Below are 24967 nucleotides of genomic sequence, written 5' to 3'. Positions count from 1 at the left end.
GATGCTGTATTAATGCTCCATTATTTACATGTATTATTTAACTGTTTATACAAATGACATAGATATAAGCTAATAAACGTATAAGCAGCTGAAGATCTATCCTAATCGAATATATGTATACATACACATTATCATCTATTAATTATCACACTGGCCCTTTTAACAGTTCTCAACCTTTTTAAAAAATTCTCGTTTGACTTTTCAAACTTATCCCAATCATGAATCAGAGAAGAATGATTTAATAACAAAAAATCCTTCATAACATGAGGGTATTTGACACACCAACTTTCCATAATCAATTTATTATAATCATGAAAACTTAATTCATTTAACTTCATCCTCATATAATGAATCAATTGACTGTATCTGTCACTCTTCAAATATAAACTAGGTGTTTTTTGTTCTAAAGGTATTTTTTTCACTGTTAATGACCACGATTTTTCACTATCTTTATGCCTATTCACAAGATTATTTTTAATACTTCTCAGTAACCTGTTCTTATGAATTGTATTAAATCCATATATTAACTTCTCATTAATGTATTCCATGGCAACTTCCAACGTTCTAGGATCTTTTAATAAGATAGATACTACCTCATTCCATGAATGGTTGTTCAGTATATATCCTTGTTTTAATATTTTTTCCAAAAGATTAGGCAATTCATCAGCTATTTTTCCACTATTATCTAATTGTTTCAACTTATATTCAATGATCCCATTAAAGATTGTATTTAATTTGATATTCTTCATTGTTGCAGAACTTGATTCAGAGAAATTCTTTAGTTGCAATAGTAGCTGCTGGAAATAATAATTAACCTCATCCCATTGATTTAATTCACCGTACAGTATAATCATCGTTCTCAAATTAATCAGTTTATTATTTAATCTGAAACTCTTGTCATCTTTATCATAGAATAATTTATTATACTTATTTAATAAGTTTGTGGCGATTTTTGGGTTGTAATCTCTTGCAATAGTTCTAATTGGCCAACCAAAAACAGAGGGGTGTAATTGGCTCCCTGATACGAGTTTAATCTTACCATTGGCAACGCTATCCATTATATCTTCTAACAATTGGATTGTCCTACTCAAATCATTTTTTATTGACATTTGTAATTGAAAAGTTGCTTTAATAATGTAATACAATATCTTTGAATTCAAGGGTATCCTAGTTTTAATCATCATATTGTATAATTTCAATATTGAAGTATAACCTCTTGGATTGTTGAACTTCATCATCAGTTTTTCAATATGTAAAGGTTCCACCCGATTATTTGCTATCATTTCTTTCAATAACTCCATAGCTTTATCTATATCATTTTTAACTTCAATTTCATAGGTTAAAAGTGTATTATAATAGGATCTTTTATCTTGGATATGTATCTTTTCCAATTCTCTGATAAGATTTGAACAATTTTCATATTGTCTTAGTCCAATATATGACTCCATCGCCTTCTCGTATAACCAACCCAAATTATAATATTTTGAATTGAATTTCTTCGTATATTTATTGAAAAGTTGTAAAGCTGAATTATATTTCTGACAAGAATTGTAAACCATCATTAATGATGCGACAGACAAAGGAGTAGGTTGAATATTATAATAATCAATCATGACATTAAAAATCTCTTGTGCAATTGTGTAATTTGTTACTTTTGAACATTGTTGTATCATTATAGAACAAATCTTCTCATTTACTATAGATGGTGACTTTTGTGTGATATCTTTTAATAATTTCAGTGAACCTTCCATATTATTCAATTCTTTAAATACTTTAAACATAATCAAATAAGTATTCCTACTTGGTTGAATATTATATTTTTCAAATAATTGAAATTGTTGAAAACATGATAAAAATTTGTTGCATTTATAATGGACATACAATAAAGATTGGATTATTGAATAAGTCGGAGTCATTCCGCGTCTTAAAAATTGGTCATACAACATTTCTACTTTATCCAATTCCAGTTCATATGCCATTGCAAAGATTACAATTTCATAATGATTCACATTTGGTAATTTACCAATACTAAAAAGTGCATCAAACTGTTTTTGTAAGGCAGACCAATTCTTTAACCTTGTATATGATAATAATAAATAGTCAAATTGTATGGTATCGCCATGTGCATTAGGATACATATCATAAAGTTTCAGCAACTTCTTATAATTATGTGTATAAACATGAGCTTTCATAATTTGTGTTAAATCATTAGTTGTTATTGGAAGCCCATATTTAACTTTAAATTGCCAGATATGGGTCAGTCCTACAAAATTTTCATCTTTACTCAAAAGATTAATAAAAGTAGATGCTAACTGTGAAGCAGCTGATGCTCCAATGTTGTCTTTAACTTTTAATAAAACTTCTTCCAAAAAAATTGTGATTGGACCTTGTTTATGGATAAAAGTCACGGATCTAACAAACTGTAAAATATGGTATAATAAATTCTTATCTCTCATATAGTCTAATAATTCACAAGTTCCATTTAACCTTTTAATCCACACACTCCAAATTACAAAAGTTTTCAGTAACAAGTCTTTATCAGATTTATTGATTGACACCTGCAACATTTGTTTAAAGGTATTAGCAAGCAATTTGATAATTTTCTTTTTATCCGATATCGAAAATTGTGAAATACATTTATTCATCATTTTATCAATTTGATCCCATCTTCTCAGTACAATTAGCGAATTAAAATATAATATAAATTCTTTTAAACTGACATCATTTTTCCATCGTATTTTAATATTATCATTAATAGTATCTATTTCAAATAGTAATTTATCACCTTTAGCTACAATCTCATGAAATCTTTTATCCTTTATTAAATTTTTCATTAATTGATATCGCAATATTGGAGAACTTTTCGTGACTGTGGTAGAAATGGGAGATGTTGGGGAAGAAGGAATAAATATTGGTGATTCAATAGCAGTTTGTCCATTTTTGTTATTGTTTGATTGAATATTGGCAAAAAACTGTCTATGCAGTCGAGAAGTTAAACATCTCTTATTAAATAATATTGAAATTAAACGCTTATTGCAGGTTTGAACCAAAGAAAACCCATATTTTTCCATGATAATAACATTAATAATGGTAATGATGATAAATGATAAATACCAGAAAAAGAATAGATATATCCAATAAAGTAGGAGTGTGCTTTATTATTTACAAACAGATACACATATATAGGAAATTTCATGCAGGTACCCCACCAAATAAACTATTTTCTTAATGAGGATAAAAATAAAGGGATGATTTAAATACAGTCCTTATTTATTTATATGTATAGATAAATGTATTATTTACACGACTTTATTTATTGAACTTACTTCCAGACGAATTAAAGAAACGCTAATTGCCCTTAAGGTTTGTTTCTTGCAAAAAGATTCACTAATACAAATATCAGTGATTGTCTCTATTTTTTTGTTGTGACTTTCCATCATTAGAAGGGGATTAAAGGTTATAAGTGACAAAATCTCGATCTCACAAAAAAAAAAAAGAAGAAACAAAAAGAAAAAAAAAATGTAGCATCGCATCTCCAAAACTGACTTGTTATTTCTTTAAAAGCGATTAAAGACTATCCTTCTAGACTTCTTGACAACTAGAGCAAGTTAGAAGAGAAACAAAAAGCAAAAGAAAGCAATATAAATACAGGCGTTACTTGTTTTTATTAGCATATTTGATAATATACCTATTGTTTGTAGCACTGTACTGTAGATAACACATCATATAATACACAATATAGTATGGCTACATCTAAGCAACAGTTTAACAGAAAGAAATTCACCAAAGAGTATAAGGTAAAACAAATCCAAAAAAATATTACAAAGAGAACTAGATTGAAAAAACAATATTTAAAAGCTTTAAAAGAAGAAGGTTATTCTATTCCATCCAAAGAGCAATTAAGTAACAGCAAAAAAAGTGATCTCAATGACAATGATGATATTTTGAATCCCAATAATGATACAGTATCTATTCCTATCAGAAAGAAAAGTGTAAAAGATTTAAAAGAAGAGAAAAGATTAGCTGGTAAAGCCAAAATCGATGAAAAGAAACGTTTAAAGAAGGAAAGACTCAAAAAACAAAGAGAAGAAAGAGAGATGCGTCGACAGAAAGAATTAGAAAGAATAAAATTATCCAAAGAAAAACATTTGCAAAGAGAAAAGAGAAGTAAAAGATTGACACAAAAAACCAGAACTGGGCAACCTTTGATGGGACCAAAAATATCTGATTTATTGGAAAGAATCAAAAAGGATGACGTATATACAAAGTAGCAAAATTCTGTTTTATATACACCTGTAATATAGCGTTTTTTTTGTTTCTTAAGTATTATTGGGTTAAAAAAATAGAGCTAATGGAGCACTTTAGTGTGCATATATTATTTTTGCGATTTTTATATAGATACTTTCCTTTTTTTTATTTTTTATATTTTACCATATTATCTATTTATTCTACTTACAGGTTATTCTAATTACAGTATTATTTGAATATATGTGATGGTTAACCAATACTAATTATTAGTGTTAAGAGACTCTATTAGTTTTTATTATGTTTCTTTTCATATTCTTGAATCAATTCCTTTTGTACATTTGGTAATACAGGTGCATAATGGCTAAATTCTAAAGTAAATTCACCTTTACCTTGTGTAGAAGCTCTTAAAGATGTTACAAAGCCAAACATGGAACTCAATGGTGTTTCTGCCTTTAGAATGAAATCATCTCCATTATCTTCAGTGTCTTGAATCACTGCTTGCAATTTATTCAAAAGACTTATGACATTACCTTGGAATTCATTTGGTGATGTCACCGTGACATTCATAATTGGTTCTAGGATAACCGGTCGTGCATTTTTGAAAGCTTGACGGAATGCTGCTATAGTAGCAGTTTTAAAAGCCAGTTCATTAGAATCAACAGCATGAACGGCACCATCGTTGATCAACATATGCACGTTAATAACTTTATGACCAATTAGTGGACCGTTTTCACATGCTTCTTCAAAACCTTTATTACATGCGGCTAAGAATTTTTCTGGGATCACACCACCAATAATAGCTGTTTTAAAACTGTTTTCTTTTGTTTCCTTACCTTCTACGGGACTTAAAGTTCCGGCAACTCTACCAAATTGACCAGCACCACCAGATTGTTTTTTATGGGTGTAATCAAAGTTGGATGGAATAGTAATAGATTCACGATACGCAACTTGCGGTTTACCAGTGGTACAGTCAACATTATATTCACGCTTCATACGTTCAACGTAAATTTCCAAATGTAATTCACCCATGCCGGAAATAACAGTTTGTTTGGATTCAGAATCATATTTAACTCTAAATGTTGGATCTTCTTTTTGGAAACGATTTAATGCTTTTGAAAAATTAGTTGTGGAATCTTTACTCTTTGGAGTGATAGAAAGTGAAACAACCGCATCGGGGACAAACATTGATGACATAGAATATTTAACTGATCCATCAGTAAATGTGTTACCAGAAGCACAGTCAATACCAAAAGTAGCACATATTTCACCAGAGCCAACTTCATCGACATCTTCCATTTCTTCAGAATGCATTCTAACTAATCTAGATACCTTAACTTTCTTACCAGTTTGGACATTTGTAATAAAGGAACCCTTTCGTAAACGACCTTGGTAGACTCTAATGTAAGTTAATTGACCATACTTACCTTCTTCCAATTTGAAAGCTAACCCAACAAATGGTTCTTGAACTGACGGAATCAAATCTACTTTGGCTTCATCTTTTGTAATATCTAATGCGGTGTTCAAGACTTCGGATGGATTAGGAAGATAATCCACAATTGCATCAAGAACAGGCTGAATACCAGTGTTAGCTAAAGCAGACCCCATTAAAACTGGACTAAATTTTCTAGCAATAGTCGCTCTACGAATAGCATCTTGAATATCTTGAATAGTTGGCTCTTTTTCTTCTAAGAAAATTTCTGCCATTTGGTCATCACAATCAGCTAATGTTTCAATTAGTAATTGTCTTTTTTTTTCAGCCAATTCCAAAAGATCTTCTGGAACAAGACTCTTCTCAATAATTTCACCATTGTTGCCCTTATTGTAAATTGCCTCCATTTTAATAATATCAACAACGCCTTTCAAATCAGATTCCAAACCAATAGGAATTTGTACAGCAGCAGCTGGAATCCTCAATTTACTGTTTAATTGTTCGATAGCTTTAAACGGATTAGCACCCATACGATCCATTTTGTTAATAAAAGTGACTCTTGGAACATTGTATCTTCTCATTTGATTATCTACAGTAACAGTCTGGGACTGAACACCAGAAACTGCACAGACGACTAAGACAGCACCATCTAACACTCTTAAAGCCCTTTCCACTTCGATAGTGAAATCAATATGGCCTGGAGTATCGATTAAATTAAATTGATAACTTTTGTCACCTTTATCCCAAGAACAATAAGTAGCAGCACTTTGAATAGTAATACCTTTTTCTCTTTCTAATTCCATGGAATCCATTTTAGCACCAACTTTGTCGCGTCCTCTCACTTCATGAATAGCCTTAATTCTTCCTGTATAATAAAGAACACGCTCAGTGAAAGTTGTTTTGCCAGAATCAATATGTGCAGAAATACCAATATTCCTTAATTTTTGAAGGGCTTCTTTATCAGTGGGAGTTAATTTAGTGTCTCTAATATTATCTAATATTTGCTTTTCTTTTTCATAGTCCATTTTCAATGGATTATGGCAGTGAAATCCTCTAATTAAACTATGAGAAAATATAGGTCTAGAATTTACTAAAATTTTATTAAAAGAAGCACCTACTTGAGCAAGTAGCAAAGTTGGACATCGTACAGCCATCACCATCTTACCTAAAGTTAGTTCTTAATATTGTCACCAGTTTTATTCAGCTATAATCGACAACACTATATAAATGAATAGAACGCTAACACCAGATTGAGACCTTTATTATGTGATAATCAAAACCAAAGTAAAATCCACTTATTTAGTTATTTACTAAACAATACAAAGTACTCGAGAGATCTTGCTACCTAGTTTATTTAATAGTCTTCCCTGCTCCCCTTCGCTCTCTTTACCAAATTTTTTCATTTATCGCATTTTTCAGATTCTCGAAGGCGCATCCATACATCAATTTAAAGATCCGCTTTCTTTTTTATAAATAATATAATTTCATATATGTTACTATAATATAATATACCAATGAGGAGACTAGTTTTCATGGATACATAACAATGAATAAATTTGAAGCCATGTGACAGTGGGATCTGTAATGGTTATATACATACTTAAAGATAAGCGATAACAATTTGTTGATTTCTAACAGTTTATCTCATACTAAATTATTCATTATATGGGGTTGTTTAGAGTTACACATAAATATATATACTATGGTACTTATATGGTATATGGATCTAACTTACTGGATATAAATACAAGTTTTGATTAACAGTTACTGTCAACTTTTAATATATCATGAACATCCAACAATATAGGTTCAATGTCTTGTGCATCACATGATATACCGTCAATTAATCTGATAGCACGAGGATACTTCCTTTCCGTTACTGGATCCGAACTTGAGGAGAATGCTTGTTTCTTAGAATCAAACATGAATATTTGATTTTTCACTTGATGCACCTGTGGGTATGCTAAAGATTTGGTTGTTATATGTTCATCATCTGCAAAATGAACATAATATTGTACTTTTCGCTTGGAATTATGACAGACAGACTTTATATTGATCATAACAGTAATCTTTGTACCAGATTCTATGTTACAGTATATTAATTGATATTCAGTTAGGCTATGAATACCTAAATGTACTGTTGTTAATTGATTTTCTTTCTGTGGTGCATGTTCTTTTAATATTTTTTGTAATGTCGTAAAAAATAATGATGTGAATTGCAAATAATTAAATATAGAATGATAAGGCATATTCTCTTGATTAAGATATGGCTGAATTATGCTCTGCGGATTCGTCTCCGATAACTTCACAGATAGATTTTTAATTTTACTTTCTTCAGTAATTATATTGATACTGCAGTCTGGCATATCAATATTTGATTTTAAATATTTAAAGGATATTTCGTTTGGTTTTAAAGCCATAATTTTGAAATGATCAGATTCAAAATTTTTATGTAGACGTTCCACAACATCAGTGATAATCACTAATTGCATTAATTTTTCTTTAAATAGATTTAAATATGTTACAATATGAGACAATGACGAAAATTTTTCTGTCATGTAAAATGTTAGTGGATCTTCTCGGACAAAATAAATTAACATTTCTTCGCATTTGACTTGTTCCAACATTATACCTCTTTTAAATCTAGCATATAATCTAATATCTGACTTGACATAGTCAATTCTCATAAACATGGAGTTTTCTAGAATCCCTCCTAATGTATTATAACAATCTAAAAAGGAGTCTAATTCCAGCCTTAGAATAGGTGTATAATCTTCATTAAATGATGTAGATAATCTATTTACATTAACATCATCAGTCTCAGTGAGTTTATTTTTTGGATCAGGAGCTTGAATACTTGTCAAATATGAAGGTAAAATATCTTGAATTATAGTTGGTGAGCATATTCTATTTTTTATTTTCAAATGATTCAAAGAATCAATAAGCATATGATTAACAATTCTGTGTAGTATTGTTTTTTGCAGAGACATGATTTTTTGATAAGTAATATTTTCTAGCTTTGATGAAGTTGCACTTGTCTGATCCACGTATGTCAACTTCCATTTACCTTTCTGTGATACAATTTTACCCATTCTCTTTTCTACTATACATGAAGAATTCGATGAAATAATTGTCAAAATCAAGTACCAATTGCTTGGCCAATTAGGTAAACATATGAATAAATCTCTTTGTAATAGGACTAATTCATCATTATTTTGACTGGGATTTTCTTTTTCATCCACGTATTTATTTGAAATTAACTTAGTGTCAATTGGCTTTTCTAAAGTTACTGCTCTAGAGCAAATCCATCCTGTCTTTTGAAACATATTTTTAAGGATAGTTGTTATTTTATCTAATTTTAGTTGCTGTAAAACTATTATTAACTCATTAGAGGTTTCTGTTCTATTTATTTTTTTTGTGTACGCAATTAAAAGGGGACTTGGATTTTTAAAATACAATTGGCCTGTAATAGGGTCTATCTTTAATTGGGCTGGTGCTACTGAGACACAAGTTACAGGAATATGTAATAATAAAATAGTTGGATCGTCTTCATCTTCTTGGAATATACCACGAGACAGTAAATCCGATCTAATTAAATTGGCATGATTAAACATAATTTCATCAAGAATATTTTCCATGTTTTGTAATATATTAGTATATATGATAGGAATTCTCTTATTATCTTTACCTTCCTTAACAGCAATTTTATTATCCCATCTTAACACCAATGATTCACTTTGTCTGTCAACACCTATAGTAAATTTACCTTTATTACCCAATTTCCCGTTTAACCAATATCTCCCAATAATTTTACCTTTTTTAGAGTCATAGGAATGTGCTAAATTACCACCACCAGAAAATTTACCAAAAGTCTCCAAATTGGTCAATTCAGCATGTATCATGTAAAGTTGTAATGTCAATACATATTTGTGAAGAAATTGATATAGTGAATATAGCGGTTTGCTACTCTTCAATAATAATTCATTAATAATTTTTTCTAATCTTCTCTTGTTCAATGACAAATCATATTCAATCGCATTGCCCATTCTTTTATTTGAAACACAATTTGTACAGTCATTCATAACATTTGTATTGGAAATAATGTTATGAGAGCGATCCCTGCTAGTCACTTGATTATTATAATTAGAAACCTCACTATTATTGAGAGTACCACTGTTACTGTCAACATCATTGTTAAAGTCATTTGAATCTTTTGAATGATTAAAAATTAGATTTAAGTCAACAAAAAATAATGGGGAATGACGATCAATAGTAGATAATTGAATTTCAAATTCATTTTCTACAGTGATATATATTCTCCCGTTCTTAATATAATAATTATTAAATTGTGGTGGTATATCCATTAATGCAATTTTAATGGATACTACTAAATTTAAATCTTTTAATCTTTTCAATATTAAATCTGTTGGGATAGCTTCTGAATTAGAATTTATATCACCTGATAATTTTAAGTTATAAGTTGGTAGGTTTGGCCTACCAAGGCTTAAAACTTCTAGAGCTGTTACTAAATCTACATCAGGTAACTTAGCATTAGTCATTGAGATTAAACTATTTTTGAAAGTCCAAATACAATTATTCACTGTCATATTAGTGATTCTAAACCAATTCAGTAAATCGATCAATACATGGAAGTTATTGTTTTTTATAGTCTTTGTCCATTTTATCAATACATACAGTTTCAAAAACTGATTTCTAAGAAAGATGATTAATTTGACAAAATTCACTTTCTTTATTGAAGGATTGTTTTCAAATGATTGGTGTAAGTTGGTTTTTAAAAATTGAGATATTTCTTTAATTGTATAAACTGTAATATTTCTTATAATAAGAGATAATGGAACTTGGTTGATTTCGACATGCGGAATTGGGGGTGGAGGGATGAGAGAAGAAGAAGAGGTTGGAATAGAATTAGTTGGTGTTGCCATATTTGCTGTATTGTTCTTATTTAAGTTTGCTGAAGAGCGTACATTATCATCGAATTTTATTTCTGATACAGTAGGTTCAACTACATTGGTGACAGTATTGGTATCAAGACTGTTCTTGTAGTCGCTCGTACCATTGTTTTGAGCTTTATTGTTGAGTTCTGTAGTTTGATGAGTATATTCTTTCGTTATGTTATTGGTATGATTAATAGCTGAAGAACTTACTTCATTGATTAAATGTGGCTCAGTTATATTTGTAGTCATAACTTATTGAATATATTAAATTGGAGGAAACTAAAGAGAAGAAAAACTAAAAAAACATATATTGGAAGAATGGTGTTCTTCAATAGCCTTAATTAATATATCGTTAAGTATTAATACAATGGAGAAATCACTTTGTTTCCTATAACTTTATTGATGGATTTCTTTTAGTGTTGAAATATCTCTATAACAATAGCGAAATTTGGCTAAAGTAACAGTATATATATCTATATATCAAATACGATCTAAAGTATGATCCTGTAAGTTCTAATTTACCTGTCAACAATGATCTTCGAAAGACGATATCTTTAGAATCTACAGACCTCGTCAAATTCTAACACAGTTTCTCTTTTGCTCTTAACGTTCAGTTGTTGTTGCTTTTAATCGGAAATCAAAAGTACCCTCTGTTTTTTTCGAGTGAATAGTTATATTTCCTGTATATATTTTTTTCTTCTTCTTTATGCATCATATTTCACAGTCTTCCTTCTCTTTTTTTCTATTTTCCAAGTGTGTGTATATCTGGTTAGAAATTGTATGAGGATTTAATTTCTGAACTAAGAAAAAATATTTCTTTAAAAAAGTACCGTAACCCTAACAACCCTGATATATATTTAACCAATACAACTAAAATATGTGTAGTTATAAAATAACCCTACATGGTGTTTTGGGTAACCTAGACAACATAGAAATTATAACGTAACCCCGGTAACCTTAATGTAAATGAAAAACAAAAATAATAAAAATGATGAGGAATTTATTTACAAAAGGGTAAACGACTTTAAAGGAATTAAACGAGGTGACTATTTTGATTAAAGTAATGCATAAAATAATATATCATTACCAATAGATATCTACTACACATTGATAAAACAAACATTTTTTTCTTGTTAAAAAGGAATCCAACTAGTCATCTGAGTAAATTGTTATACATAGGTACAGAAGAAGATAAATAAGCTTGAATATAGATAGATTAAATATACAAAAATATAGTCTAATTAATGAATAAAGATACATCTTCGATGCTGTGGCCTTTGTTGTCACGAAAAAGTCAGCCAGTTATTTCTCCTGTTAAAATTGAAGCAACAGGGTTTTATAGAAAGGACTGCTGGAATAATTCAAGACAAAGTGGTGGAAAGACATATGCCAATGTATTAATGTCCATATTTTATAACAATATAAATACGAATGCTAAAAATAAAAAATTTCATCAACTTTTCAATATGATTCCTTTGGACGAATTACTAATTGCTGAATTTGATTGTGTGTTGCACCGTGGGGACTCCTTGAATATTGTTGGTAGTAAGCAAAATCATGAATTTACTCCTACCGAAGATACTAAAGTTATTTCTTCAGGAGCTTTAAATCAAAAGTCAATAATCAATAGTGATGGGATTATGCCAAACACTATTTGTTTATATATTGGAACGTTATATATATCTAAGGATCATTTATGTTTTAATACAAAAAATCACCAACATGGGTGGCTATGTACCAGATTACAAATATCCTTTCAACAGATAGTCAATGTTATATTATGTGAATCATCTATTCTTTATTCAACTAATGTAGGAGCTAATAACAATAGCAGTAGTAATAGCAATATTAGCATTACTAGTGGTAATAATAAAACTAACACAAGTGATCCTAATATTATAGAAAATATAGATGATAACGATGATAATGATGAAAAATTCATTATTATTGAAACGCATTTAGGTAAGATTCAATTAAATGGGTTTGATTCTATCAATCATGTATTTAAATTGATTTTTACACTTTGGAAAAATGTGAAACAAAATAATGATAGCAATGTAGTTATGATACCTTCGTTATACAATTTAATTATAGAAAGTAATAAGATTCATGATGATGTAGAGATTATGGCTAATGATATACGAATAGAAAATTTGATAAATTCAATCGATATTGAAGAAGATAATTTAATCTTAGAGGAAGAAGAAACAAGTGAGAAATATGGAACCAGTGAAGAAGAAGAGAAGGAGGAGGAGGAAGCGAAAGAGCACGTAAAAGGACTAAAAGAAACAGTACCTGTTTATAAATTTAAGAAAGATATATCATTAAATTATAAATTTAATGGTCCATATTTCAAGAAAAATCCTAATATAGAATTTGCACCACCACCATTAAAGGAAAATGAATATTTACTAAAAGAGCAAGAATTTAAGCAACTGAGTCCTGGGATGTTATTTGAATTGCTTTTCAGTGGAAATGAATTGGCTTTTCAAAAGAAACTCTTAGAGGCAGATGAATCCACTGATGTGACACCATACGGTCCATACGTGGATGGGCATCGTTATTATTCATATGTCAAGAAACTAAATTATTCTATTGGACCAAAATCTACAAAATGTGAAGTGGAAGAAACTATTGTGCGGTACGACGAAGAGTGTATCGAATGGATATCTACAACAAAAACTTTAAATGTACCGAACGGTAATATATTCCAAATTAAGACTAGGTTTTTAATTTGGTGGAATAAACCAGATCCAGAAATTGATGTTAGTGTTGGTTGTCTCTTGAAGATAAGTTATTGGATTGAATGGAGTGGGAAAAGTTGGCTCAAATCTGTGATTGAAAAGTCCTGTAGGCAGGGTATAACTGAAAATTTTCAGAGATTTGATCAATTCTTGAAGGAATATATGGAACAATATTTAACTTTAGATACTATTACAATTAGACTTTCAGATGATTCTTCTGAACAAACAAAACTAAATCAGAAAATCGAAAAGGATATAGCCACTAATGAGACGGCAACGAAACCTATAGAATTGTCAGAAGTAGAGTATAATAGTTTAGCTAATAGTAATGGTAAAAAAGCCTTGGTACAATTGGGTAAGATTAGGTTTTTTGATATTTTCCTTACAGTGCTACTTACGGTCAATTTAATAGTGATGTTAGTAATTTTGAAAATTGTCAAAAATAATAATAGTGGCAAAAGCGAGAATACATTATACGGTGGTAACAATAGCAAATTAGTTGAAATGTTGGTGCACAGTGTATAGGGAATTTAAAGAAGGAGATACAATATATATAGATATGTGTATGTATTTATAATCGACGTTTAAATTTTATATTCTACTTAATCACGGAAACCTAAAGTATATTAGAAATGAAGTTGAAGATCAGTGAGGTCAATGAAAAAGATAGAATAATAAAATTAGATAATGATAATTGTACTCTCCAAGATTTGTTAAATGAGGTAGGTAAGGATGCTGTAGAAACCTATGGATACAAGTTAAGTTATGGGTATCCCTTAAAGACGATAGTTGTAGGGGACGATAATATAAACTCTCTTTTATCAACTTTAAATATTACAAATGGGGATAAGATATTCTTAAGGGATACTGAAAATAAAAAAGTTAAGCAAGATCCAATATCTGAGTTAATAAGCTTTAAAGAAAAGACAGTTAGTGTTAAAAAGGTTCCGGACGATAATTCGTGTTTATTTCATTGTTTATCATATTCAATATATGGTAATATGAACTACAGTACTCAGATTCGAAGACAGATAAGTGAATATATAAAGAATCACCCACTAGAATATAATGATCCTGCTATATTAGATGGCAAGACAATTGAACAGTACTGTCAATGGATTGAAGATTATAATTCATGGGGTGGGTATATCGAACTATCAATAATTCCGAGAATATATGAAAACGTTACAATTTGGATATGTGACATTATTAATAATTATATTGATAAGATAACAACGCCAACTACTACAGAAAAATATGAAAATGATATTAACAGTGGATCAATATTTTATCAGAATCAAATTATTGTATTACTGTATAACGGAATACATTATGATTTGATAGTAGGGCCGGTAGATGGACAATATAATTTTAGATTTGATGATAATGAATGGTTAAATAAGCAGTGTTACGAAATTATGGAAAAATATAAAAATAGAACATTTGATTCTAAAAGAGTTGAGATTAAATGCAAACAATGTGGAGTAATTCTAGTTGGAGAAAAGAATGTCAGTGAACATGCAATGAAAACTTTGCATTACGATTTTGCTCAACTATAAGAGAAAAAGGGTTGAAACAAGATTAAAAAAAGAAAGAAAGAGAGAGAGACAGAAAAAGAAAAAGAGTCAAAATAGGAATAAATATATACCCATGTACGTATGTATGTATGTATGTATGTATGATCTACGAAGAAGATCAAAAAAGAAGAAGGAGAAAGTTGCTTTTGTACTACTGTGAAAGAAAAATATGGTACATTTGGTTTGTTTATTTTACTTAATTAACTAACTAAGGATATAATATAGTAATGTTACATGAGTAGTGGTGTTTGTAGCAGTAGAAATCATGGTAAAATGTGGTGTTATTATTGTTGTTGTGGGTTCTGTACAGAATTAACTTGTTGATCTAAGAAATCTTGCGGTAAAGTTGGTTCAGTTGTGCTAATATTTTCTAATTTTGAGTCCAAATGATTTTTCAATTCTGTTTCATTAGATTGTTTATTTGGATCAATAACATTTTTAATTTGTTCAACCCTTTTTATAAATTTATCTAAGTTATAACCTGCAGCGGCATCAGCCACTTCTTGAGTATATGGCATTTCTTTTAGATCTTTAATTCTTCTTTTGTGTACTTTTGATCTCAAATGAGTCTTTAAAGCGAATCCCGTCTCAAAGTATTTGGCACAATGTATACAATAGTGCTGGCCTAACCCAGGTTTAGTTTCATCTAATGGTTGATTTAATAATGCACTGATTTTTTCCTTTGACGATAAATCATCATAGATTAAGTCTAAATCTTTGGTTCTACGTTTAGTTTTGTATCTTTTAACACTATAACGACCCATGTTCTATTTTAAATATATATATTATACTGTTGTTGTTGTTCTTAGATTATTATTATATTTCGTTGCACCTTTTGTAATAGAGAATAGTGCCAATACACATATATAGCAATTGAATGGCAAGTTATAGGGCGATGAGGTTTATGAATTTGTTTTTTCTTTTAGGTGCAAAAAAAAAGAAATAAATAAAAAAAAGAAAAGAAATTCAATAAAATTGCAATCGAAAAGCAACAATGACTAATCAAAGACTGTCACAATTATTGTAACATCAGTACACTCAGTAAAAAGAAAAATTTATTTGATTTTTTTCTGTTTTATTTTTTTATCAAAAATACGTTTTGATAAAGAAAGACAAAACTAAAAAAGGATAAGAAAAAAGAAAGAAGAGGCAAATTTGGTTATGAGCCAAAGTTTTGATTGTTTTTTGTTTAGCTAGCAATTACCAAATTTCCTATTATGGACATATTTGATGAGATGTAGAAGGTCACGTGTAATTTTTTTTGTTTTCTTTCTTTTTTTTTTTGCTTAGTCAGAGAAGAAAAAAATTTTTGGAACGAACTGGTGGAACTTCATTTCGATTCACGCTCCTCCTCTTCTTCTTCTTCCTCTCTATCTTTCTATATAAAGAGAACTTGTAGGTGTTCAGTCAATCTGTGTGTTAAGCTTAGTAAACAGGTGTTGTGCAGTATTTAAAAAGGATCTCTTTCTTCGCGGTGTCTTTCTGCTGACCTTTCCTAAACCTGTTTCTCTATTTTAGGTTCATTAGATAGTCCCTGGAAGTCACCAATCAATAAATTAATTCAAAATGGCTAGAAGACCAGCTAGATGTTACAGATACCAAAAGAACAAGCCTTACCCAAAGTCTAGATACAACAGAGCTGTTCCAGACTCCAAGATCAGAATTTACGATTTAGGTAAGAAGAAGGCTACCGTTGATGAATTCCCATTATGTGTTCACTTAGTCTCTAATGAATTAGAACAATTATCCTCCGAAGCTTTAGAAGCTGCTCGTATCTGTGCTAACAAGTACATTACTAAGGTTTCTGGTAGAGATTCTTTCCACTTAAGAGTCAGAGTCCACCCATTCCACGTCTTAAGAATCAACAAGATGTTGTCTTGTGCTGGTGCGGATAGATTACAACAAGGTATGAGAGGTGCCTGGGGTAAGCCACACGGCTTAGCTGCCAGAGTTGCCATTGGTCAAATTATCTTCTCTGTTAGAACTAAGGACTCTAACAAGGACGTTGTTATTGAAGGTTTAAGAAGAGCTAGATACAAGTTCCCAGGTCAACAAAAGATCATCTTATCCAAGAAGTGGGGTTTCACTAACTTAGATCGTGCTGAATACGTCAAGAGAAGAGATGCTGGTGAAGTTAAAGATGATGGTGCTTTTGTTAAGTTCTTATCTAAGAAGGGTCCATTAGAAGACAACTTCAGAGAATTCCCAGCTTACTTTGCTAACCAAGCTTAAATATAATTCAACAATAGTAAAAGTATTTATATAATATATATAACTTTTTCTTTTTTTTGTTTTCATTATTTAAGTTACTCTGTTTAGTTATAATTCTCTTCTTTTTTTTTATTTTACTTTTGTATTCTTTCTTTTTCTGTTAGTAGGTAGTTACTTGTGTACTATAATTATATGTAGAGGTAAAATTCGATTTTCATTGGTTGTTGTATTTTAAGGTTTTATCTTCAAAGCGTTTTTTTTTTTTCAATAATGTATAGATAACGTGAATAGGGGAAAAGGTAGGAGATTGTTTAAGCAGACGACTTATTTCAGAGTATCACCCATGAGTACTGTGAAAGAAATATGTATATAGATAGAGAATCAAAGGCAAATGATGTTTTCGAAATTGGGCAAAAGGTTTATAAGTAACTCAATTGAAGTTCAATTACGACAACAGCAATGGAAAAGATTGAATAAACTAAAAAGACTCAGTTTGATTTCTATAACATCAGTAACCTCATGTTCACTTTTGTATTATTATTATTATTATAAACCACAGAATACTGGTAGTAATGTGTTTAAAAGCGTCTTTAATTCAAATACTCGGCTAGATATAGTGAGTGTTAGTAGAAGACAACAAGATAATGATAATAATGATAATAATGATGATGGTGGCAGTAATAACACAAAAAGAATTTTAAAACTAGTTAATGATCCAAATTATATTAATCAATTCACTCCTTGTTCCATATTTCTATCTAACAGTGATAAACATTCAAAATATTTTGGGTTATTAGAAAAGGTAGCGTCGTTCAATGAAGATGATGATAATAATAACAATATTAATATTACTATTAAGGATATTTGTATCTTACCAGAAGAAAATTCGAACAGTAGAAGGATCAGTTATTATATTGATGAAAAGGGTGATTTTTTTAGATGGGATTTGATTAATAATAATAAGACTAAAATATTATCAAATTACAAGCTTCAAACAATCAAGTATTCAAACAATCAAATTTATTCTTTGTCTAAAGATGGGAACATATACATCTTCCCACTCAATGATGATGAATTGATTAATAAAAATTTGATTAAGTCGAAGATACCGTTCTGGGGTGATCGATATGCGTATAAGATTGAAAAATTGCGTTCAGGAGATAAGATTATTCAATTTGATACAGGCGAAAATCATTTATTGTATATAACTGATAAGAAGAAGGCATATATTGTTCCAACATGTGATCTTGATGGTGATGACGATGATAGTAAGAAGAATAAGAATAAGGAGAAAGAAAGGAAAATGAAAAATGGTGATCTGCTGAAAGAATTAGGAATCGTAAATGGATTGGATTCCAATATAGACTTAGTAAAGAATAAATCTATTGATTTGATACTTTTAAACAACGAATTGGTAAACCGTGAAATAAAAAAGATTGTACCACGTAAGATAAATAAAGTTGTGTGTGGGAAGAACCATTCGATGGCATTAACAGACGATGGTAAAATTTTCACATTTGGTAATAATAAATATGGACAATTAGGCCATTCTATAGTGAATTATAATAATGTTGTTATTCCATTCCCAAAAGAAATACCATCGATCAAATTCAAACCATATTCGGTAGAAGGCAAACCGATTGATATATTTTCCATGTCAAATACATCGTTTGTACTTTTGGATAACGGGGATAGTGACAGGACCAATATTCTGTTATCTATTGGAGATGGTCAGTCAGGTCAATTAGGTAATAATAGTTATAAAACGTTCCAGTGTGATCCAACAAGAGTGAAATTCGACGGATGTATAAAAAATGTGATAACTAATAGTTATAGTGACCATGCATTTATTGTTGATGAACAAAATCAAATTTGGACATTTGGTAACAATAGCAATGGACAATTATTGATAGGAAACCATTATAATCAAGACAAGCCCATACAAATTGACAAGAATGAGTGTAATGTCGTACCAAATAGTGTAAATTGTGACAAAATAATGTTGACAACATCGAAGAATAGATCATGTTTAATTATTAATAAGTAAATAGACTAATATTGTTTATTTATTTAAAGAGTTTTAATACATAATACATTCCAATAAATAGCAATAATAAGCCAATCCAAAAGATCAATTTATCTTTAAATAATCTTTTGTTAATTTGATCTATAGTCGATTGACTTACATTTAAGGTTTTTAAAGTTTTATTCATTTTATCTTGAATATTATTTAAGATAGCATTCTGATCCATTAAATCTTGTAAAGAATTATTACCCATTTCAAGTATTAAATCTAGTTGGGCATTACCACGAGAAAATATCGAATGTTCTTTTTGTATATTTTCATAAAAAGATGGTAATAGGTTTTTTTTATCATAGTTAGTTCCTATGTTATTACTAGTATTGTTATTACTACTATTTTTATTATTATTGTTCAAAACATTTCTTTTATTTAAATAATTATCATCATTAAATGGATTTTCACTACTACTGCTGCTTGTATTAGTACTACTTGTATTATTATTGTTGTTGTTGTTGTTATTATTATTATTATTTACTGAACCAAATAACTGAGATTTGTTATATTGTGTTTTTAATTCTTTGAATTTATTTTGATATTTTTTATTTTCAATTTTTAAATCATCTAATTTAATTTTAAATTTTGAAATTTTATCATCATGATTATTATTAGTATTAGTATTAGTATTAATATTACTATTTTTAGATATATAATCATCTAATTGTTTGAGAGTTCTATCAAAGGATACTAAAGTAGCAGATATTGAACCTTGTAGAGACACAGAAGAGCTTAATAGATCAGATTCAAATTTGTTTAAGTCATTCAGTAGTTGATTTCTTTGTTTAACGGCATGATTATATAAAGCATTCATTTCTATACACCTTAATTGTCCTTTTCCTTTCTCTTTCTTTCTTTTTTTTTTTTGATAATAAAGGATTTCTTATCTTAAGTTTAAATCTCAATTTAGGTGTTTTTTTTTTTTGAAATTGTTTAAATTGACAAAGAGTACTGATTATTAGTATATTGCTGAGCTTACTTTGGAATATGATTTAGAGGAATTTCTATATTTTGGGCGTTATGAAAGAGACAAAGAAAAGCAAGAAAAAAAGAACAATGTATGAAAAATTCAATTGTGTGTGATAAATTTTTATTTTATTTTATTTTATTTTATTTTTTTTTCTTCTTTTGTTTGTTGCATGCATCGGTTCTGTCAAAAAAAAATTAAAATCAAAATAAATTTAAAACTAAAATTGAAGAGAGAGAAAGAAAATTAGGGCATTATTATTTATTTGGATATGTTTTAGGGTTGTGCGTGTGTTTAAGGTTTGGTCTTTTTCTTTCAGCCCTAACTTCTTAGCCCTCACAAATCAATGGAAGAACTGGAAGAAATGGAAAATGTAAGAGAAACGCCAGGTGGTTGGTATTTCTAAACTTGTGTAGACCGTAAAATGGGGTTCCCCCCTTCTCTATCTCTCTTTTTCTTCTTTTTCTTTTTCTTCTTCATCGTCTTTTCTCTTCTCATACTCACTTACTTCACCAGCGTGCTTTTCTTTGTCTGAATGACCCAGCCGATGAGGTGGAAGAGGGAAGAAAAATAAATAAAAAAAAGGGATACATCCATACACCCATACACGTCAATAACAAAGCAAGAATTAAAAAGTGACAAAAATAAAAATAAAAATGAAAATAAAAACGCGACTCGTTCAGGAGGAAAAGAACCGGAAACAGCAAAGAGAGTAAACCCAGCAATTGCTTGGTTCACTTATTTACTTATTTACATACGTATGTGCATGCACACCTGCGTTGACAGATGGATGGATGGGTGGCTGACATAACTGACAAGATTGTGCTTGTCTCTTTGTGTTTCTTGTCTCTTATTGTCGCAGCTTGTTACAATCAAACAAGCAATTGGATTATACCATATTTTATTCCATCTTGTTTCTTCACATATGTATATATGTAGATATATATACAGATACTTATCTACTTGTTATAAAGGGTATATGGCGGAGCTGCTGTCATGACTAATGTGTATTCATGGTTTTTTGTAATATTATGTCCGTATCTTTACTTGTTTCGAAAGTTAAAAGCGTATATATATATATATATACATTATTGAGTTCACATCATTTTGACTTTTTTATTACTTACAAAAATTTTTTTTTTGTTTTAGGAGTGCACATACACATCCCTCTCCTTTTTCTTTCGTATATCACTCTACTCCTGTTTTAATTTATTTCATTTTATTTCTGCTGCTTTATATCTTAGACAATAGAAAAGTAATAAGCACAGATACATTCACATTCGCATTCACATACATATACATATACATATACATATATATATATATATTGTCGTGGTTGTTACTATTACTATTATCTGTTGTTTGCTAGTTTTTGTGTTTATATCCAATTAAAATACGATATATATATATATATAATATTTTTCTTTCCTATTCTTCAAGATAAATAATGACTCCATCTACTCCACCAAGATCTAGGTCAACTGTCTTTTTCAGTCATCAATTACAACCAAGACAAAAGTTAGATGAAAGTAATAGTAATAATAATAATATCCATTCTGATTCTGCCCTTAATGACAATATTTATGATGACGATGGTTTCTTTCTATCCAATTTTCCAAGAAAACCTCAGGCTCCTCCTGAAACACCCAAAAAGAATACTGGTCTAGATATTCCAATGACCCCATCCACTATTTTACATCGTTCATATAATAATACTAATGGTACTAGTAAACTATTATCCAAATATGATAAAAGTAGCATAAGTTATAATAATAGGAATAATAATCCTATTATTAGCGGTGGTAGTAGTAGTAGTAGTAATAATAATAATGTGTTATTGGCACCCCCTTTACCCAAATTTAATGGTTTAAGGTCACCAGAATTCTCTCCAATGAGAAGATTATCAATAGTACCCAGTGATAATGATACAAGCAATAATGACAGTATTACAGAAGATGAAGATGTTAAAATTAATAAAAATAATGTTAATAGAGTGTTATTTCCAATAAGTTTGAGTTCTGATGACGATAATAGTAGTGATAATGGAGATGGTGATACCGATGATGAATTATTTGCACCTTCTACCCCACCAAGTAAAATGGCTAAGAATTGTCCGGGTACGCCATCACATCAAATAATAACTTTGAAGCAAGCCAAAGAGTGGAATAATGAATCATATCCTTTATACAATAAAACATACGGGAAAGAAGGAGGTAAAAATAGTGAATATGGTTATGATAGTGATGATGATGATGATAGTGACTTTATATGTGAGGCAAAGTTAGAAAATCCATTTATAACATCCTTTTCTTCTTCTCAGTCTCCTGTTAACTCAAGGTCATTAAGTAAGAAAGAAAGATTAGAAAGACATCGACAATTGATTAAAGAGAATCCAGATATTGAAAATGTTATCACCTATGTTAATAAGCGTGGTGAAATATCTAAAAGAAGGGTATTGACATCAAAGGAGAAAAAGAGATTTAAACCAAGAGCATTGATATTTAAGGATGATGAAGACAGTGGTAATGAATAAAATATTTTACGTGCATTTCTTCTTTTTATTATTATTGTTATTGTTATTGTTATTGTTTACTTATTTATTGTTACCATTGGTTTGTTTGTTTTTTCTTACTCTGCATTTCCTCGTTTTATTCACAATCACATATTCATAATAGAGCATTACATTATAATAAAATTATCTAAACTTTAATCCCTTTCCTACACCTTTAATGATACATAACTTATATACATACATACATATCTACATATAAATATAAAGCATATTCATAGGTTGATCTGAGAACAGTGGAGCAATTATAAATACTTGATATAAGATACGTTATTATTACTAATAATGGTGTATCGATCTATTTTGTGGAGTTAACTATTTATTCAATGATATTGTCCCTTTCTTCTGGTTTTCAATAGAGTATATATATATATATATTGTATTTATGTGTTGGTGTATGTATTTCATCATACTATATATAATGTCTCTTTCTATTGAGTATTTCCTGTAAAAACAAATATATATATATATATTGTGTGTGTGTATAAATGATTATACTATTACTTCTTCGAGATTTCTTTTTAGACATAATAAAGAAAAGAGTAAAAAAAAAACAATAAAAATAAAAAAGGGAGGTGATAAATGTGTTTCATGTTAATAGTATTACACATACATGCTTTGTTTAAAGAAGAGAATAGAAGGTCTGCACATAACAAGTATTTTTTTTAAGAATAAAATAGATGTAATTGTAATTTTATATAATGAAATTATTTTGGGAAATTTTGGTAATTTTGTACATAGCTTTGAATCAAATATCAGCACATTCTACTCAATCATTAGATAAAGAAAATTCTCATTTGTTAGATCAATACTCGTTAGCAGATATTTTATCTTTGAAGGAAATTCCAGAGGGGAATTGGGTTATTGATGGATACACACAATTAAAAGATGGAAGAATCGTTTTAACACCAAATGAAAACAGCCATGGATCTCTTTGGTTGAAAACAGTACCCATTAATGACGTTGAATCATTTACTTTACAATGGACTTTCAGAAGTATAAATTATATAGGTCCTACAAATGGTGGGATATCTTTTTGGATATTAATGAATCCTGGAAATGAGAAAGTTAAGGGTGTGGAGACAGATTCATGGCCTAAAAGATTTAATGGATTACAAATTTTGATTGATAATACTGGTCCTTATGGTGAATCCATAAGAGCTTTATTAAGCGATATGACAAAGTCGATCGATCTTGCTGTTGTAGATCAACATTTTTTTGCTCAATGCCTTGTTGGGTATCAAGATGTATCTGTTCCAACTACTTTAAGATTAAGTTATAATAATGAAAATAAGTTGCTTAAATTACAAATTAATAATAAGATTTGTTTCCAAACCCAAAAGATAAAATTATGGGATGATAATAAAGATTATAATAATAATAATAATAATAATAATAGACTTCGAATTGGTGTTACAGCTAATAATTATGGGGTTGATGGAAGATTTAATAACGAATCCTTTGAAATTTTACAAATGAAGTTATACAACGGTCTTACAAGTGAAACTTTTATACCAAATGTGAAGCAGATGCCTCAACCTCAAATATTGCAAAAGAATATCAAAACTAATGAAATTACAGTCAAGGATCCAATGAAATCATTGTATTCAGACGTTAATAATTATAGATTATTTAAAAAATTAGATCATATCGAGGGTAAAATAATTGCTAATGATATCTCGGATCTAATTGATAAATTGGATGATATTATTAGAATTCAGAATTCAATAATTGAATACTTATTATATTTAATGAAGAAATATTTCAATTACAGTGATGAAATGTCCACTCTCGGTGAACATAATTATAACAATTTTGAAAATTTAATATTAATGGATGACAAATTACAACAGTTGCTAGATGAGCAGCAAAAGATCAGAGAGTTGACTTTAAAACACCACACATCAATGGGTATAAATTCTAATCATGCAGATTATATTGTTACACGACTATTGCAACTTTGGTTAATTCCATTAATTGTTATCATGTTAATTATGGGGTACTATACTTTCAAGATTAAGCAGGATATTGCAAATACTAAATTACTATGAGCAAAAATATAATTTTGAAAGACCAAAATATTTGTTTATTTCTTTTTTAGTCATATGTATGGAGATAATAACTATATGTATATCTATCTATCTATCTATACAATATATATAATAATTTACGTATACGAATGTATTATAC

The 24967-nt window shown here is 29.3% G+C and overlaps 12 protein-coding genes across 12 annotated transcripts; 7 read left to right on the top strand and 5 right to left on the bottom strand.

The window, feature by feature from the left end:
• Positions 1 to 131: 131 nt before the first annotated feature.
• On the bottom strand, positions 132 to 3071 carry PET309 (Pet309p; the record flags this gene model as incomplete). Its single annotated transcript, XM_064856740.1, has 1 exon — positions 132 to 3071. One exon carries the CDS (start codon positions 3069 to 3071, stop codon positions 132 to 134), a length of 2940 nt encoding a protein of 979 aa, XP_064715873.1.
• Positions 3072 to 3743: 672 nt separating this feature from the next.
• On the top strand, positions 3744 to 4271 carry FYV7 (Fyv7p; the record flags this gene model as incomplete). Its single annotated transcript, XM_064856739.1, has 1 exon — positions 3744 to 4271. The coding sequence occupies one exon, from the start codon at positions 3744 to 3746 to the stop codon at positions 4269 to 4271; it is 528 nt and encodes a 175-aa protein (XP_064715872.1).
• Positions 4272 to 4533: 262 nt separating this feature from the next.
• MEF1 (Mef1p) lies at positions 4534 to 6837 on the bottom strand (the record flags this gene model as incomplete). The annotated part of the gene is made up of 1 exon (XM_064856738.1): positions 4534 to 6837. The coding sequence occupies one exon, from the start codon at positions 6835 to 6837 to the stop codon at positions 4534 to 4536; it is 2304 nt and encodes a 767-aa protein (XP_064715871.1).
• Positions 6838 to 7434: 597 nt separating this feature from the next.
• On the bottom strand, positions 7435 to 10881 carry RGR1 (Rgr1p; the record flags this gene model as incomplete). Its single annotated transcript, XM_064856737.1, has 1 exon — positions 7435 to 10881. One exon carries the CDS (start codon positions 10879 to 10881, stop codon positions 7435 to 7437), a length of 3447 nt encoding a protein of 1148 aa, XP_064715870.1.
• Positions 10882 to 11876: 995 nt separating this feature from the next.
• Positions 11877 to 13901, top strand: LAM6 (Lam6p; the record flags this gene model as incomplete). The annotated part of the gene is made up of 1 exon (XM_064856736.1): positions 11877 to 13901. The coding sequence occupies one exon, from the start codon at positions 11877 to 11879 to the stop codon at positions 13899 to 13901; it is 2025 nt and encodes a 674-aa protein (XP_064715869.1).
• Positions 13902 to 14008: 107 nt separating this feature from the next.
• OTU1 (ubiquitin-specific protease OTU1) lies at positions 14009 to 14935 on the top strand (the record flags this gene model as incomplete). Its single annotated transcript, XM_064856735.1, has 1 exon — positions 14009 to 14935. One exon carries the CDS (start codon positions 14009 to 14011, stop codon positions 14933 to 14935), a length of 927 nt encoding a protein of 308 aa, XP_064715868.1.
• A 302-nt stretch (positions 14936 to 15237) lies between these two features.
• On the bottom strand, positions 15238 to 15717 carry BUD20 (Bud20p; the record flags this gene model as incomplete). Its single annotated transcript, XM_064856734.1, has 1 exon — positions 15238 to 15717. One exon carries the CDS (start codon positions 15715 to 15717, stop codon positions 15238 to 15240), a length of 480 nt encoding a protein of 159 aa, XP_064715867.1.
• Positions 15718 to 16519: 802 nt separating this feature from the next.
• On the top strand, positions 16520 to 17185 carry RPL10 (60S ribosomal protein uL16 RPL10; the record flags this gene model as incomplete). The annotated part of the gene is made up of 1 exon (XM_064856733.1): positions 16520 to 17185. One exon carries the CDS (start codon positions 16520 to 16522, stop codon positions 17183 to 17185), a length of 666 nt encoding a protein of 221 aa, XP_064715866.1.
• A 370-nt stretch (positions 17186 to 17555) lies between these two features.
• Positions 17556 to 19211, top strand: FMP25 (Fmp25p; the record flags this gene model as incomplete). The annotated part of the gene is made up of 1 exon (XM_064856732.1): positions 17556 to 19211. The coding sequence occupies one exon, from the start codon at positions 17556 to 17558 to the stop codon at positions 19209 to 19211; it is 1656 nt and encodes a 551-aa protein (XP_064715865.1).
• A 19-nt stretch (positions 19212 to 19230) lies between these two features.
• Positions 19231 to 20055, bottom strand: BOS1 (Bos1p; the record flags this gene model as incomplete). Its single annotated transcript, XM_064856731.1, has 1 exon — positions 19231 to 20055. The coding sequence occupies one exon, from the start codon at positions 20053 to 20055 to the stop codon at positions 19231 to 19233; it is 825 nt and encodes a 274-aa protein (XP_064715864.1).
• A 1600-nt stretch (positions 20056 to 21655) lies between these two features.
• Positions 21656 to 22741, top strand: SIC1 (cyclin-dependent protein serine/threonine kinase inhibiting protein SIC1; the record flags this gene model as incomplete). Its single annotated transcript, XM_064856730.1, has 1 exon — positions 21656 to 22741. The coding sequence occupies one exon, from the start codon at positions 21656 to 21658 to the stop codon at positions 22739 to 22741; it is 1086 nt and encodes a 361-aa protein (XP_064715863.1).
• A 737-nt stretch (positions 22742 to 23478) lies between these two features.
• Positions 23479 to 24828, top strand: PWA37_000038 (uncharacterized protein; the record flags this gene model as incomplete). The annotated part of the gene is made up of 1 exon (XM_064856729.1): positions 23479 to 24828. The coding sequence occupies one exon, from the start codon at positions 23479 to 23481 to the stop codon at positions 24826 to 24828; it is 1350 nt and encodes a 449-aa protein (XP_064715862.1).
• Between the last annotated feature and the right edge of the window lie 139 nt (positions 24829 to 24967).

This window comes from Arxiozyma heterogenica (genome assembly GCF_036370985.1).
Source record: "Arxiozyma heterogenica strain weizmannii chromosome Unknown scaffold_11, whole genome shotgun sequence".
In the NCBI taxonomy this organism is placed as follows: Eukaryota; Fungi; Ascomycota; class Saccharomycetes; order Saccharomycetales; family Saccharomycetaceae; genus Arxiozyma; species Arxiozyma heterogenica.
Note: the sequence above shows the minus strand (reverse complement) of the source record. Positions and strands in the feature narration are given on the sequence as shown.